The following is a 12,579-nucleotide window of genomic DNA, read 5'->3' on the forward strand; positions in this document are numbered from 1 at the left end:
CCTTCATCCCCAGAACGTCTTACAGTGAAATGCTGATGTTAGTCTCCTTTTTTTTCCTAAGGGGGGTTTAGGAGAAATAATTCAGAAATCAGTGATTCTTCATTAATATAATATTGAGATCTGCTTTATTTCTCTGAGACAATCTTAAGACAGAATTGTTTCCTCTGGGTTTAACACACAAACAAAGGAAACTGAATCTTGATCTCGAACCAGAAAATGTGCATCATTACAGCCCTGGAGAGTGCGCATGTAAAAGGATGTTCACATGTTCTGTTCATGTTAAAGGCCACTTTGGTGTTGCTAGGTAGCTAAATTAACATCATAGCCTGTGTGACTAACTACTGTATCATCACCTGTTATACTTGTCATATATACAGTTTTATGCAAAAGTTTTAGCACCCCAGTCAAATTATGTTTTGTTGATTTTCTAAGTAAAAAAATAAGTTCACACATCCTCTACAGAGAACACAGTTCTGCATATTTTCATGCACAATTACTGTTTATTGGCTGAATTCAACAAAAATAGAATATATATATATATATATTTTTATATATATATATATATATATATATATATATATATATACGTATAATATATCGCTACTGTCGGAACAAAACCTCATATCTCCAAACTGGTAACTTTACAGGAGATGGAAAAACAGACTTTACTTTTAATGTGTCAGTGGAATCAGACTCCCCAAGTTATTTTGGGCCATCCTTTATGAAATTCACACAATACAAAGGCCAACAGGCATTTTCAAGTATATGTACTGAAAATCTGCAAAAAAAAAATGGAGATACAAGGTTTTGGTCCAACAGCAGTGAAATAAAATTATTATATATATTTGTTTCCCCCAACATGTTAAACTCAGCAAATAAATAGAAATTGTGCACTAAAATATGTGGAAAATGCTGTATTTTAGGTCCTGTTTGTAGAGGATGTGCTCACTCATTTCAAATAGAAAAATCAAGAAAATCAGTCAATTGACTGGGGTGCCAAAACCTTTGCACGCAACTGTACCTGCAAAAAATGATGCCTTGATCTACATCGCTAAAGTCAGGCTATTCAGGAACAGCGACAGAGAAACTCATAGATGCATAATTAGTTTGTAACGTTAAACTTGCTTAAGCTGGTGAACTTTCCGCTTCTCAATAAGACATTTAGCCCTAAAAACTTCAATGACCACAAGCCACCCCCCCCCAAAACCTACGCTCTGTGATAACAGTGTGACCTTTCACACGCGTCCCAGTGCTTTTATCCTTTCTGCCGTTACTCAGAAGAAGTTTCCAAAAGAGAGCTTTTTTTCCTCCCACAGAATTAGCCTAATCTCTGAGAGTCTCGCTGTCAGATGGAATTGTAACCCGATTTGATCTGAGTCTGCAGAAGCAGCGCTTTGTTGCAGCTGAACTAGACGTTTTATCTTCTTCTTCTTTCTGTTTTTCCCTTTCATCAACCCCCGCAGGCTGTTTGCTGGTAGCATCCCCAGGATGACCTTCATCAGCGTGGGCGGCTTCATCTTCCTCGGAGCTTATGAGAAGGTGCGTCGCATGCTGTTATAGAGGGATGGAGGGCTGCGTCAGGCTGCAGGGGACTGATCGGCACTGATTAGACTCTGATGATGCCCACAAAGCTGACCTGAGATCTGCAGAACTGGACAAATCTCCTAGCACAGTGAATAAAGGCAAGTGGCTGCAGGTCATACCAGCTGAGGACCCTGACGTGGCCTTCTGGGGGCTGTGGCTGACACACCTGGTGCGGGAGGAACCACCACCAGATCACATTACCCAGCGGTTTGCATTCCTGGTTATCCATGCACAACATATTAAGTTTAACTGCCTGAATTCCGGGTGTTTTATAACGTGGCTCTTTTTCAGAGATGCCATATTGATCATGTGTGCTTTGAACAGGACATTAAAAGAATTTTACACTAAGACTTTCATGTTGTCTTTTCACAACCCTACAGTGTTTACTTCAAACACCTCAGTACGTCCACTTCCACCCCTAATCTGCCACGTACAGAAGTGGTAATGACCAGGTTTGACCGTAAAGGACCTTAAAGTACCCCTAAAGTCATAAATCAACACAAAAATCATCCATTTTGAACAATAAATTGTTTTATATATTATTGTTTTGCTCAAGAAACTACTAAAATTGGCAAAGGGGCGTCTCTAAACCTCAACACCCATAAAGAATGTGAATTCCTATGAATATGCACGATTATGCAAATTGTGTATAATTGTGCTGCCCATTTTCTAAACCCCGCCCCTTCCCTGACTACCCTGCACGCTACCTCTGCTATGTTACAGACTGATCAGGCTGAGACGAGGCAGTGCAGAAACAAAGACAAGCTTCCACTTCGCTTGCTCAGATTTGAGTGTTTATCCTGTAAACTTGCCTCAGTGCTGCACCAGTGACACAGAATTGCTGGTGGTTTAGTCTTTTTGCTAAGCTAACGTTAGCGTCTGGTGCTAACAGTGATATAAACTAAAATTAGCTTAAGCTAACAGCACCACACACAAAAACACAGGTTTATCTGCTTTAGTGAGTCAGAATTAACCTGTGGGGTTGTGTGTAGAGCTGAGGCCTTCTCGATTAACCTACCGTAGCTCCTAGTGTATGTGGTTGAATGTGGAGCAAAGGTAGCTCAATCTTTAATAGCCTACACACACAGCCGCTTATCCTCCTGGGTCGTTGGGGGTGCTGGAGGCTATTCCAGCAGTCATTGGGGGAGGCAGAAAACACCCTGGATAGGCTGCCAGTCCATCACAGGGCAGACAGACGTATTCACACCTAGGGGCAATTTAGCATCTCCAATTCGGATGACTGCATGTCTTTGGACTGTGGGAGGAAACCCATACAGATATATATATATTTACACCGATCAGGCATAACATTATGACCACCTCCTTGTTTCTTCACTCATTGTCCATTTGATCAGCTCCACTTACTATATAGGTGCACTTTGTAGTTCTACAATTACAGACTGTCGTCCATCTGTTTCTCTGTATACTTTGTTAGCCCTCTTTTACCCTGTTCTTCAGTGGTCAGGACCACCATGGACCCTCACAGAGCAAGTACTATTTGAGTGGTAAATCATTCTCAGCACTGCAGTAACACTGATGTGGTGGTGGTGTGTTAGTGTGTGTTGTGCTGGTCTGAATGGATCAGACACAGCAGTGCTGCTGGAGTTTTTAAACACTGTGTCCACTCACTGTCCACTCTATTAGACACTCCTACCTTGTCAGTCCACCTTGTAGATGTAAAGTCAGAGACGATAGCTCATCTGCTGCTGCACAGTTTGTGTTGGTCATCCTCTAGTCCTTCATCAGTGGTCACAGGACGCTATCAGCTGGATATTTTTGGTTGGTGGACTATTCTTAGTCCAGCAGGGACACTGAGGTGTTTAAAAACTCCAGCAGCACTGCTGTGTCTGATCCACTCAGACCAGCACAACACACACTAACACACCACCACCACAGTGCTGAGAATGATCCACCACCCAGACACTACCTGTGAGGGTCCATGGGGGTCCTGACCACTGAGGAACAGGGTAAAAGGGGGCTGACAAAGTATGCAGAGAAACAGATGGACTGGTGATGAATTACACTGCGTATATATATATATATATATATATATATATATATATATATATATATATATATATATAAAGAAAATCTGAGTAAGTTTCTCTACAATTAAATTTTTCACATCAAAACAGTCTAAACAGAGTTAACATCTCTGAATTTTACAGATATTTTGAAAAATCTGTGAAATTCTGTACTTGGCTTTCTAGCTTCTACACAGGCACCATGGGACAAACAATTCAGCCAATTACAAGTTTTATATGCTGGACTTTTCTTCCATTCAGAGTTATGACACATGCACATAGAAAGCTGGAGTCATATGTAGAAATTCTATGAGGAGCTATTTTAGGCAGCTGTTTTAGCATCTTAGAGGACCTTGTAGCTGAGAATAACTGCTCAAAAATCCACAACCATACAATCCAAACCTAGCTTTCCCTGAAAGTGCACGAAATGCTGTGTTCTTGTTCGTAACACTGCGAGCACCCAGACCAAACAGGAAAAGCAGATAATGCAGACTAGAACTTTCGCTCATAATTCATAGTAAGTTTAACCTGCAGTATCAACAATCATGGCAGACTCTAAAAGCAAAGCCCCATTACTTACTTGATCGTGCATGCAGCTCTTTTAAGCAAACAGCACATTTGGATACACAGTGCAGTTTAAACTTGGATTAAACATAAAATTCCCAATAGAGGGCTACCACATCTGTTCATATTAAGAGCTGAACTTTATTTCAAAGTTCAGCTTCAGATGTCTGAACACTGAAAACCTGAATGAGCCTGACTGTTTTACTGTACACTAAGGGACAGTTTTACAGACCTGGGTTAGGCCTAAGCCTGGACTACAGAAAATTCAACTGCAATCCACGACTATGCTGTAAGGGAAATTAGATACTTTTAAACATTTCTCCATAATTCAGTTGTTGAGATGTAAATAAAGTCATTCGGAGTGGTTTGATGTGAAATGGTTCACTGTAGAGAAACTCTCAGATTTTCAGTGGTGGTGATGGGGACCAGAGGTCGTGCACCCCCTCACCCAGGGGTGTTTTTTTATTCTAAAATCATCAGTAAACACACACGCCCTCTGTGTTTTATATGTAATACTGATCATGATAAAATAATGGTAAATCTGAAAAAAAGTGTCTTATTTTGGTACCACTTTCCTCACAACGCCCTGGATGTATGTCTCCACTATGAACTGATTTTAGAAATACCTTTTAGGTAAAAACTCACAACTATCATAAAACAACATTTCAGGCAATATACTGCATATTCATAACCATTCCATGCAATAACTTTCTGTGAGAGTTTTTAGAGCCATTAAACTCTTCAGACGTCTGTATTAAAGAAACTTCCTGTCTTTTTGTCTTAAATTAAGATCTGACAGGTCAAGATGAGATTTTTCACAAATTCGTATCACAGAAACCTTATCCTAATTTAGGAATCGTATCTTACAGCATCTTAAATCAGGAAATCTTAACCTTCTCTCCTCTCCTGGAGAAAGAAAGAAAGAAAGAAAAAAAAACGAAAGGGAAAGAAAAAGGAAGAAAGAAAACGAAAAGGAAAGAAAGCAAGACAGAAAGAAAGAAAACGAAAAGGAAAAGGAAAGAAAAAGGAAGAAAGAAAACAAAAAGGAAAGAAAAAGACAGAAAGAAAAAGAAAGAAAGAAAAGAAAAAGAAAGAAAAGAAAGAAAAAGAAATAAAACGAAAAGGAAAGAAAAAGGAAGAAAGAAAACGAAAAGAAAAAGAAAACGAAAAGAGAAAGAAAACGAAAAGAAAGAAAGAAAACGAAAAGGAAAGAAAAAGGAAGAAAGAAAACGAAAAGGAAAGAAAAAGAAAGAAAGAAAGAAAGAAAGAAAGAAAAAACAAGGGAAAGAAAAAGGAAGAAAGAAAACGAAAAGAAAGAAAGACAGAAAGAAAGAAAACGAAAAGGAAAAGGAAAGAAAAAGGAAGAAAGAAAACAAAAAGGAAACAAAGAAAGAAAGGAAACAAAAAGAAAAGAAAGAAAACAAAAAAGAAAGAAAGAAAGAAAGAAAGAAAGAAAAAGAAAGAAAGAAAGAAAACGAAAAGGAAAGAAAACGGAAGAAAGAAAACGAAAAGAAAGAAAGAAAGAAAGAAAGAAAAAAAACGAAAAGGAAAGAAAGAAAACGAAAAGGAAAGAAAAATGAAGAAAGAAAACGAAAAGGAAAGATAGAAAGAAAGAAAGAAAGAAAAAGAAAAGGAAAGAAAAAAAGAAAGAAAACGAATCGAAGTCGACAATCAACTGTCTTGTCTGTTACCTAGCAACCGACCATACGCGCACAGCTGAACCGTAAACACGTAATCAAGCTAGTTAGCCAGAAAGCTAATATTAGCTACCGTTACTGAGGCAAAAAGGTCAAACAAAAAAGCGTGATAAACTGAGAGTTAAGAATATTGAGAATGTTGTTTCAGCGCTTCAGGCTGTTTATCTCCACAGTTTCCATTTCCCAAACGTTTTAGCCGAGCGCGCTGACGTTATTCCTCCTAATAAACAGACACACGTTCAGCTCCGTCTCCTCATTATTCACCACCGTCGCTGTCATATTTTATCATCAACATTAACACACGAAGGTCATAAGAGGAGGTGGAGGCCGAGTCTGCAGCGTCTGGACTTTTAAAAACAAGTCAAAGCAGCGTTTTCAGTGTAGATAAATGTAGCGTCATTATGCTGGTCATAGTGAACTGCGCTGTCCGTCTCTGTACAAAACAATACAAACAGACGGTTAAACAGAAGTTAAGACCCTCTGGGGTTTATCTTAATGTTAGGACAGTATTTAGGAGATTCAGTCTAGTTAGGATGTTTCTATAATATTGTTTTTTCATATCTGGAGGTAATGGATAAGATTATGGCCTTAAGAACTGTTCTGTAAGAGCTTCTGTCCTAAATTCAGTCCTAACTAAAGTTGTCATGGTGACTAAACAGATAAGATTTCAGACTTAAGAGGTTTCTGTAATAAGGCCTCTGGTTCCTGTCACCACCACGGTCAACAATTCTACGTTCCTCTAGCATTTTACTAGCATTTCACATCAAACCACTGAATTATCTTTAGGTTTACCATTTTATTGTGCAGAACTCTACAAAAATATATAATTCCTTTTTAACCCATTTATATAAATGAGCTGTGAAAACTACAGTATTTACAACACAAAATTCTGCCCTCTTCAAAAGGTTCTACACCTACAGTCCTGCTGAACTAGACTAACGTCAGAATTTGAAAACAACAGGAAAATTCAGACAACGAAAAAATCAAAGAGCAAAAATGTGACTTTAATAGACACTTGCCATGTTAAACACTTCAACATCTTTAGCATTGTAAGTGTACAGCGGTTCGAGTTCATCTGAATAAATTAATGTGTGAAGGTGACCCATACTTACCGTCTGCCTTTGTTTGGAGGCTTTTTTAGAAAGCCCTGTTACAGAATTAGCCAGTCAAAATGATCATAAACAATACCAAAACCTTCCAGGTATCACTTTCTGAGGCAGACGTTGTTCTCTCAAATGTTAGGTTAGCTGGCTAACTCTGTAAACTTTCATAAACTGGTGTTGAATTAGCTGGTTAACTCTAACATCCTGCTTTGTAAGCCAGTTTTGAACTAGCCAGCTAACGGCAGACTCTGAAGTCCTGTTCTATGCATTGCTCCCTCAGTTTGGTAGCTGTAACATTTCACTGGAAGATTAGGCATTAAAAGCTTTCACAGACTTGAGAGCTGTTTACCTTTTATCAGTTATTTGGTTCAGAGAGTCTACCTGATGATGGCGCCGAGTGGAGTTAGCATTAGCTAATGGTGTTTGCTGAAGATTAGATACTGGCCGGTCCCTGTGTGGAAACCATCACCAAGTGAGTCATTTTATCATCATTCCCTTTTGACATTTTGGCAGCATTATTTGCTATCACTAACAGTATTTGTTAGTTTTTAGAGTTATTATTTTCCATAGGTGTTACAAAATGCAGTCAGTAAAAAAAAACAAAACAAAACAAAAAAAAAAACAAAATACAGTTCAAATGTACCACAGGCTAACCTTAATGTGAGTGAAGCAGCATCTTTGTGGTTTGTATCTTGATGGAAGAGCTGAACATGATGTCAAGTCTCCAGTTAAGGCGACACAATTAGTCATATTGCTTTCATACCAAAACTTCATAACATTATTTCTTCCACACTATTTGAAAATGCTAGCTGTTTTTTTATATTACGTGGACATTTCATGAGGAAAGGACTAATTTAAATGGTCCAAAATCTTACGTACGTTAGTCTTTTCTTATATGTTGTAGCTGTCCAGAGAAAAACATGTATCTCCGAAATGGTCAAGGCAAAAATGTTCTTTACGTCTGTAAGTTCAATGTAAGGCTGTGTTCACACAGCAGGTGAAAGTGGCCCAAATTCCATCTTTTTCTTCATATTTGACACAGATGTGTCTGGGTGTCGGTGTGAACAGCAAAAACACACAACGACCGATTTGAGACGCTTTCATATGTGGCACTGAAATCCGATACGTATCCGATATGTGGCAATGCGACTCAGTCTGAACAGCCAGATCGGAATTCATTAAATTAATTCTGGGTGATGAGCCCAGCTGTCAGTCTATGACGCTTCATGATGGCTCCTGGGATGCTGGTGAAGATGAAACTGAACCCTCTGGAGTGACTGGCGTTCGCTGGCAGTCGTGATTGTTTACCTCTGGATGACCCAGGTGAAGCAACATGAAGCACTGTTCTTTTGTCACATGCGGGTTTAGGAGCTGGTCTGTTCAGACTGATGTCACATACAGATCGCATTTAAAAGATATTATGAACAGCCAAACAAAAAAAAACAGATTTGGTGAGAAAATCTGATTTGGGCCACTTTTACCTGCTGTGTGAACATAGCCTAAGTCAACGTAACAGTTTACGTTGGTTTTATTCCAATTGATTCTGGAGCATTTCTATTGGTCCATTCATCATGAAAGTTTTGCACAATGTAAAGGACAGCAGCTGTGGTCAGATGATGTAGAAAAATAAAAGTGAAAATTTTTTTATGGACAGCGATGATATGAATTTTGTTATGACCTCTGCTATACGTCTGCTATAAATGCGTGTCATGAAGCAGTACAGCCGACTCACCTACTTGACAACCAAGTAGTTTCTGTTTCTAGTTGAAGCTCTGCTCATTCTGCGTTCGACTTAACGCGGAAGTGGGAAGTCAGAGCTTGGAATTGTCATTTTCGACCTCCGTGCATTTAAAAGTGAGAGCTGTTAGCAACAAGCTAGCCAGGTAACGTAACGTTCATGATGTATTTAGTTCACAGTCAGTGTTACAGGTTTAACCAACTACCGTGTCGGTATCTTAACTGATGTACAGTAAATGGCATTCAAAATTAGAGAAGTGACAGGAATTCTCAGTTGATACTCAGTTTGAAATTGGAGTTGGAGGTCGGAAGTTCAGAGTTAGAAGCTATAGTCGAACGCAGCGTCAGTACGAGTATTTTAGTGATTCTGTGTTCTGTGAGTGCACAGATTTTTCTCTTGTTGAAATTCATTCTGAAAATTTAGACGTTTCGACAAATGTTCAGACCTGACTTAAGAATATCATTCCATGTCGTCCTATTGATACCAAAGTGCTAAAATATCTTCGCTGCTGTGCCCGTGCACACACGAAAAGTCTTTTCCCCTCATTTGTACCATACTGGGCCTGACCAGTTCAATGCCAAACTCTTCCTTTATAAAAGACCAGTAAACATGAACCGTGTCATAAGGCCATGTATGAAAGTTATAGGGCTTATTTGAATTTCAAGTGCAGGAAATATTCCATTTCATGAAAAAAAGCACAGAAAGAAAGAAAAATACAGAGTCTTTGTTCATGCTATAAGGCACCAGGGCTGAAGAACCGGGAAAAGCTCAGGAGGTTTGTAAAAGGAAAAAATAGCATCACTCCGTTTGGACCATGCACAGAATAGATTCAAATACTCTTTTGTAAAAGTTATATAATAATATATATAATTTTATATATATATATATATATATATATATATATATATATATATATATATATATATATGAAAACTCTTATGTACAATTCAAAGTCCAACGTTATAGCACTCTGTTGTATCATACAGTATTCCCTACATTAGCATGCTTCAAAATGCAAGTCACATTTTCGAATGGTGAACGAAGCCTCCCTGAGGAGGATTTAAAACTATGTACAGCTGTAACGCTCGGACAGGGGCGCAAACGCCCCCCTGTTCAAGCTTCGCCTTCAAACTCCGGGACGCCCCAATTCTGCATTCAGACGCACGGGGCCAGCTCGATCTGCACCCCTCAGTTTGAGGTAGCAGTTCGCAGTGCAAAGAGGATATAAAAATAATAACAGAGTCTCTGCCACGGGGGCGGGGGGTTAGTCACTGGCCCGCCTGAGGGGGGTGCTCTCACTCTGGGTGGGTCTGGCCGTGTACGTGTGTCCATTAGGCAACAGAGTCTTTGTGAGCTCAGAACCACATTCAGTGTCCGTGTGGGCAGAGGGGAGGGACGTTGGCTTTGCTGGACGATGGTAGCCGTCGTCCGCTGACGGAGAGCTTGCTGTCCCTGTCTTCTTTGCCGAAGACCCTAAAAAAACATGATAAAAAAATAAGGTTGAGTTGAGATATGGGCGATGAAACGCTAACGGTAATTCTGGAAATCAAACATTTTTTCGATTTCGGTTATACACATTATAGCTAATTTTGTAAACATTTCAAAGCTGTTCTGGTCTGATGCAGATGTGTGATTTTGTTTTTATGTACATACTGATGCTGATATTGATGCTCATACATAAACATTTATAAAATGTAAAAATCTGCTGATACTGATACGATTCTGATGCACATACACAAACATCTCTGCTACTTTTAATACTACTCAGACTTAACTGAGCATCAGAAAATAGACCAGCATTAGAAAATAATTAGAACTGGGCATTAAAAAAAGAGAAATGTTGTGAACGAACCTAAAATTGTCTTGACGAAGACAGATAACAACACTTCAAGTTAACCACTGCAGAACACTGCTGATTGTTTTTGATAACTTAATAGAGTTTTTATAGTAATTCCAGGTAGTTACTATGGTATTGCTACAAGGTTGCTACGGTATTCCAGCTTGTTGTCAGGGCATTGCTTGGTGGTTGTTTTCACCATGCTTGTGTGAAAATGACATAAGAAAAATGTCCAAAAACATTTGGTTACAGAGTGTATACTGGCTATGATAGAACAAGAGGTAGCAGTAAAAGCACTATATTTTATATAAGTGAAATGGCTCAGGATTGTGAGCAAGCTGTACGAACACAAAGTCAAACAAGTTAAAACAGCAAGCAACCTCTTTAAGTGTAGATTATAGGACACTGCTTTTTTGTGTTTTGTGGTTTTAGCTTGAAAGCTGTAGGAGGAGCAGCGCTGCAAATTTTTGATTGTAGAATAATCATATTGTGTATAATACAGTCATAGCAACCCACGATCCTCACACATTCACACGTTCTTTCATCTGGCCCTGAGGCCATGGAATGCTGTATGCGACCGCACACCTTCCTTACGCGCCTAAAGCCAAGCTGAGCTAAATCATTCCATCAGATCTGGGGACAGGACAGAACCTGCCCCAGCTTTCATTAGGTGATGATGGAAACAGAGCATTTCTCCTGATTTACGGGCTGAGGGCGAATCCTCATGAATCAAACTCGCTACCCAAGTATGACACTCGGATATTGGGCAATGAAACATGTGAAGAGCTGTCAATGTGAACCATAATCAGTCTGTCCTCATCGGTAGTGGGACATTTGAACTATTTTAACTATTCAAATATCCACATTTTAAGCAAACAGTATTCCAACAAGGACATATTTGACATTGTTTTGACTAAAAGCGAAAATGCAGAATCTGTATACTGTGAAGCATAAAAGGTGAACCATACCGGATTGTTAATTTGATTTAGTGAGTTATCTTTGTGTTTTAAGTGTAAGTAATTTAAGACACTATCAGTTGATCTACAGAAAGATGACCTACAAAACTGGATAAATTATTAGATGTGATACATTTTGCTTAAAGTGAAATCCTGTGCAATGTCCTGTGCAAAAGTTACAGCTTATGACTGTATTTTCCCCTGACATGTTAAATTAAATTAAACAGAATCTGTGCAAAGTCAATTGTTAAAAATGTCATAATTCCCTTCGCTGTTAATAGTTTGTTTCCTTACCTTTTCTGTCGCTATGTTTCTTGTGCGATGACCTGTCATGGTTGCTGGGAAAGATGGGCTGGGTGTCTCTCCTGACCCCGTTGGGTGTGCCATTGCAGTGCGCATCGCCTGTCCTTTGGCTGGTGAAGGTTGAGGGATGCTGAGCCTGCTGGTACTCTGGACCTGAAGGGGGCGCTATCCCCTGGGGGTGGTAGTCTGATGTCTTGGAGTAGGTGGTGCTGTTTTCCATGCAGTCTGTGCACACCACCGGAACATCAAAGCCACCTGGAAGGAAGACGAAGACAAGAAAATAGCTCAGTTCAGCCCATACTGTATTTCAGTTTAGTGTCATGGAATGAGCTAAATATTCTTTGCGTCAGTTACGGTTACTCTTTTACTTTTTGCTAGAGATTTGCAGCAGGTTAGTTTAGTGTTAGACTTTAATTCAGTCTGTGGTGTCTCATGAGTTAAAATAGGTTTTCTCAACTACAGTCCTGGGGATCCACTGTCCTGCGTAGTTTTAATGTAATGTAAGCGCTCTCTCAACAAACGTGATCCAGCTTGTTAAGGGCTTGATAAGGGGGCTCTAAGTGTTCCTAAGACTGGAACTGACAACCACCGCATTACAGGAATGGAAACACTAAACTGTGCAATGCTAGAGCTCCAGCATTAGATCTGAGGCACTGAAAGCAATACAACTCCTTAAACTCCAGGTTTATTATTCAATTTTTTTATATTTAGACTTATTATTCAGTAACTACTGTGCGTCATTTGGTAACTACTGTAAAATGTAGTATGTAGAG

The 12,579-nt window shown here is 39.3% G+C and overlaps 2 protein-coding genes across 3 annotated transcripts in view; one reads left to right on the forward strand and one right to left on the reverse strand.

Moving 5' to 3' along the window:
* slc25a26 (solute carrier family 25 member 26) overlaps positions 1 to 1,932 on the forward strand; it is a 91,757-nt gene extending 89,825 nt beyond the window's left edge. For both annotated transcript variants that reach the window (XM_036559740.1, XM_036559741.1), the window contains exon 10: positions 1,464 to 1,932. In XM_036559740.1, coding sequence (XP_036415633.1) covers positions 1,464 to 1,560 — 97 coding nt within the window. In that variant the 3' untranslated portion in view covers positions 1,561 to 1,932. The remainder of the gene's footprint in view (positions 1 to 1,463) is intronic.
* A 7,718-nt stretch (positions 1,933 to 9,650) lies between these two features.
* lrig1 (leucine-rich repeats and immunoglobulin-like domains 1) overlaps positions 9,651 to 12,579 on the reverse strand; it is a 71,711-nt gene continuing 68,782 nt past the window's right edge. Inside the window, exons 17-18 of the mRNA XM_036559632.1 lie at positions 11,798 to 12,061; positions 9,651 to 10,183 (exon numbers count right to left, since the gene is read on the reverse strand). Coding sequence (XP_036415525.1) covers positions 9,975 to 10,183; positions 11,798 to 12,061 — 473 coding nt within the window. The 3' untranslated portion in view covers positions 9,651 to 9,974. The remainder of the gene's footprint in view (positions 10,184 to 11,797; positions 12,062 to 12,579) is intronic.

Source organism: Colossoma macropomum, unplaced genomic scaffold (assembly GCF_904425465.1).
Source record: "Colossoma macropomum unplaced genomic scaffold, Colossoma_macropomum, whole genome shotgun sequence".
NCBI classification, from domain to species: domain Eukaryota; kingdom Metazoa; phylum Chordata; class Actinopteri; order Characiformes; family Serrasalmidae; genus Colossoma; species Colossoma macropomum.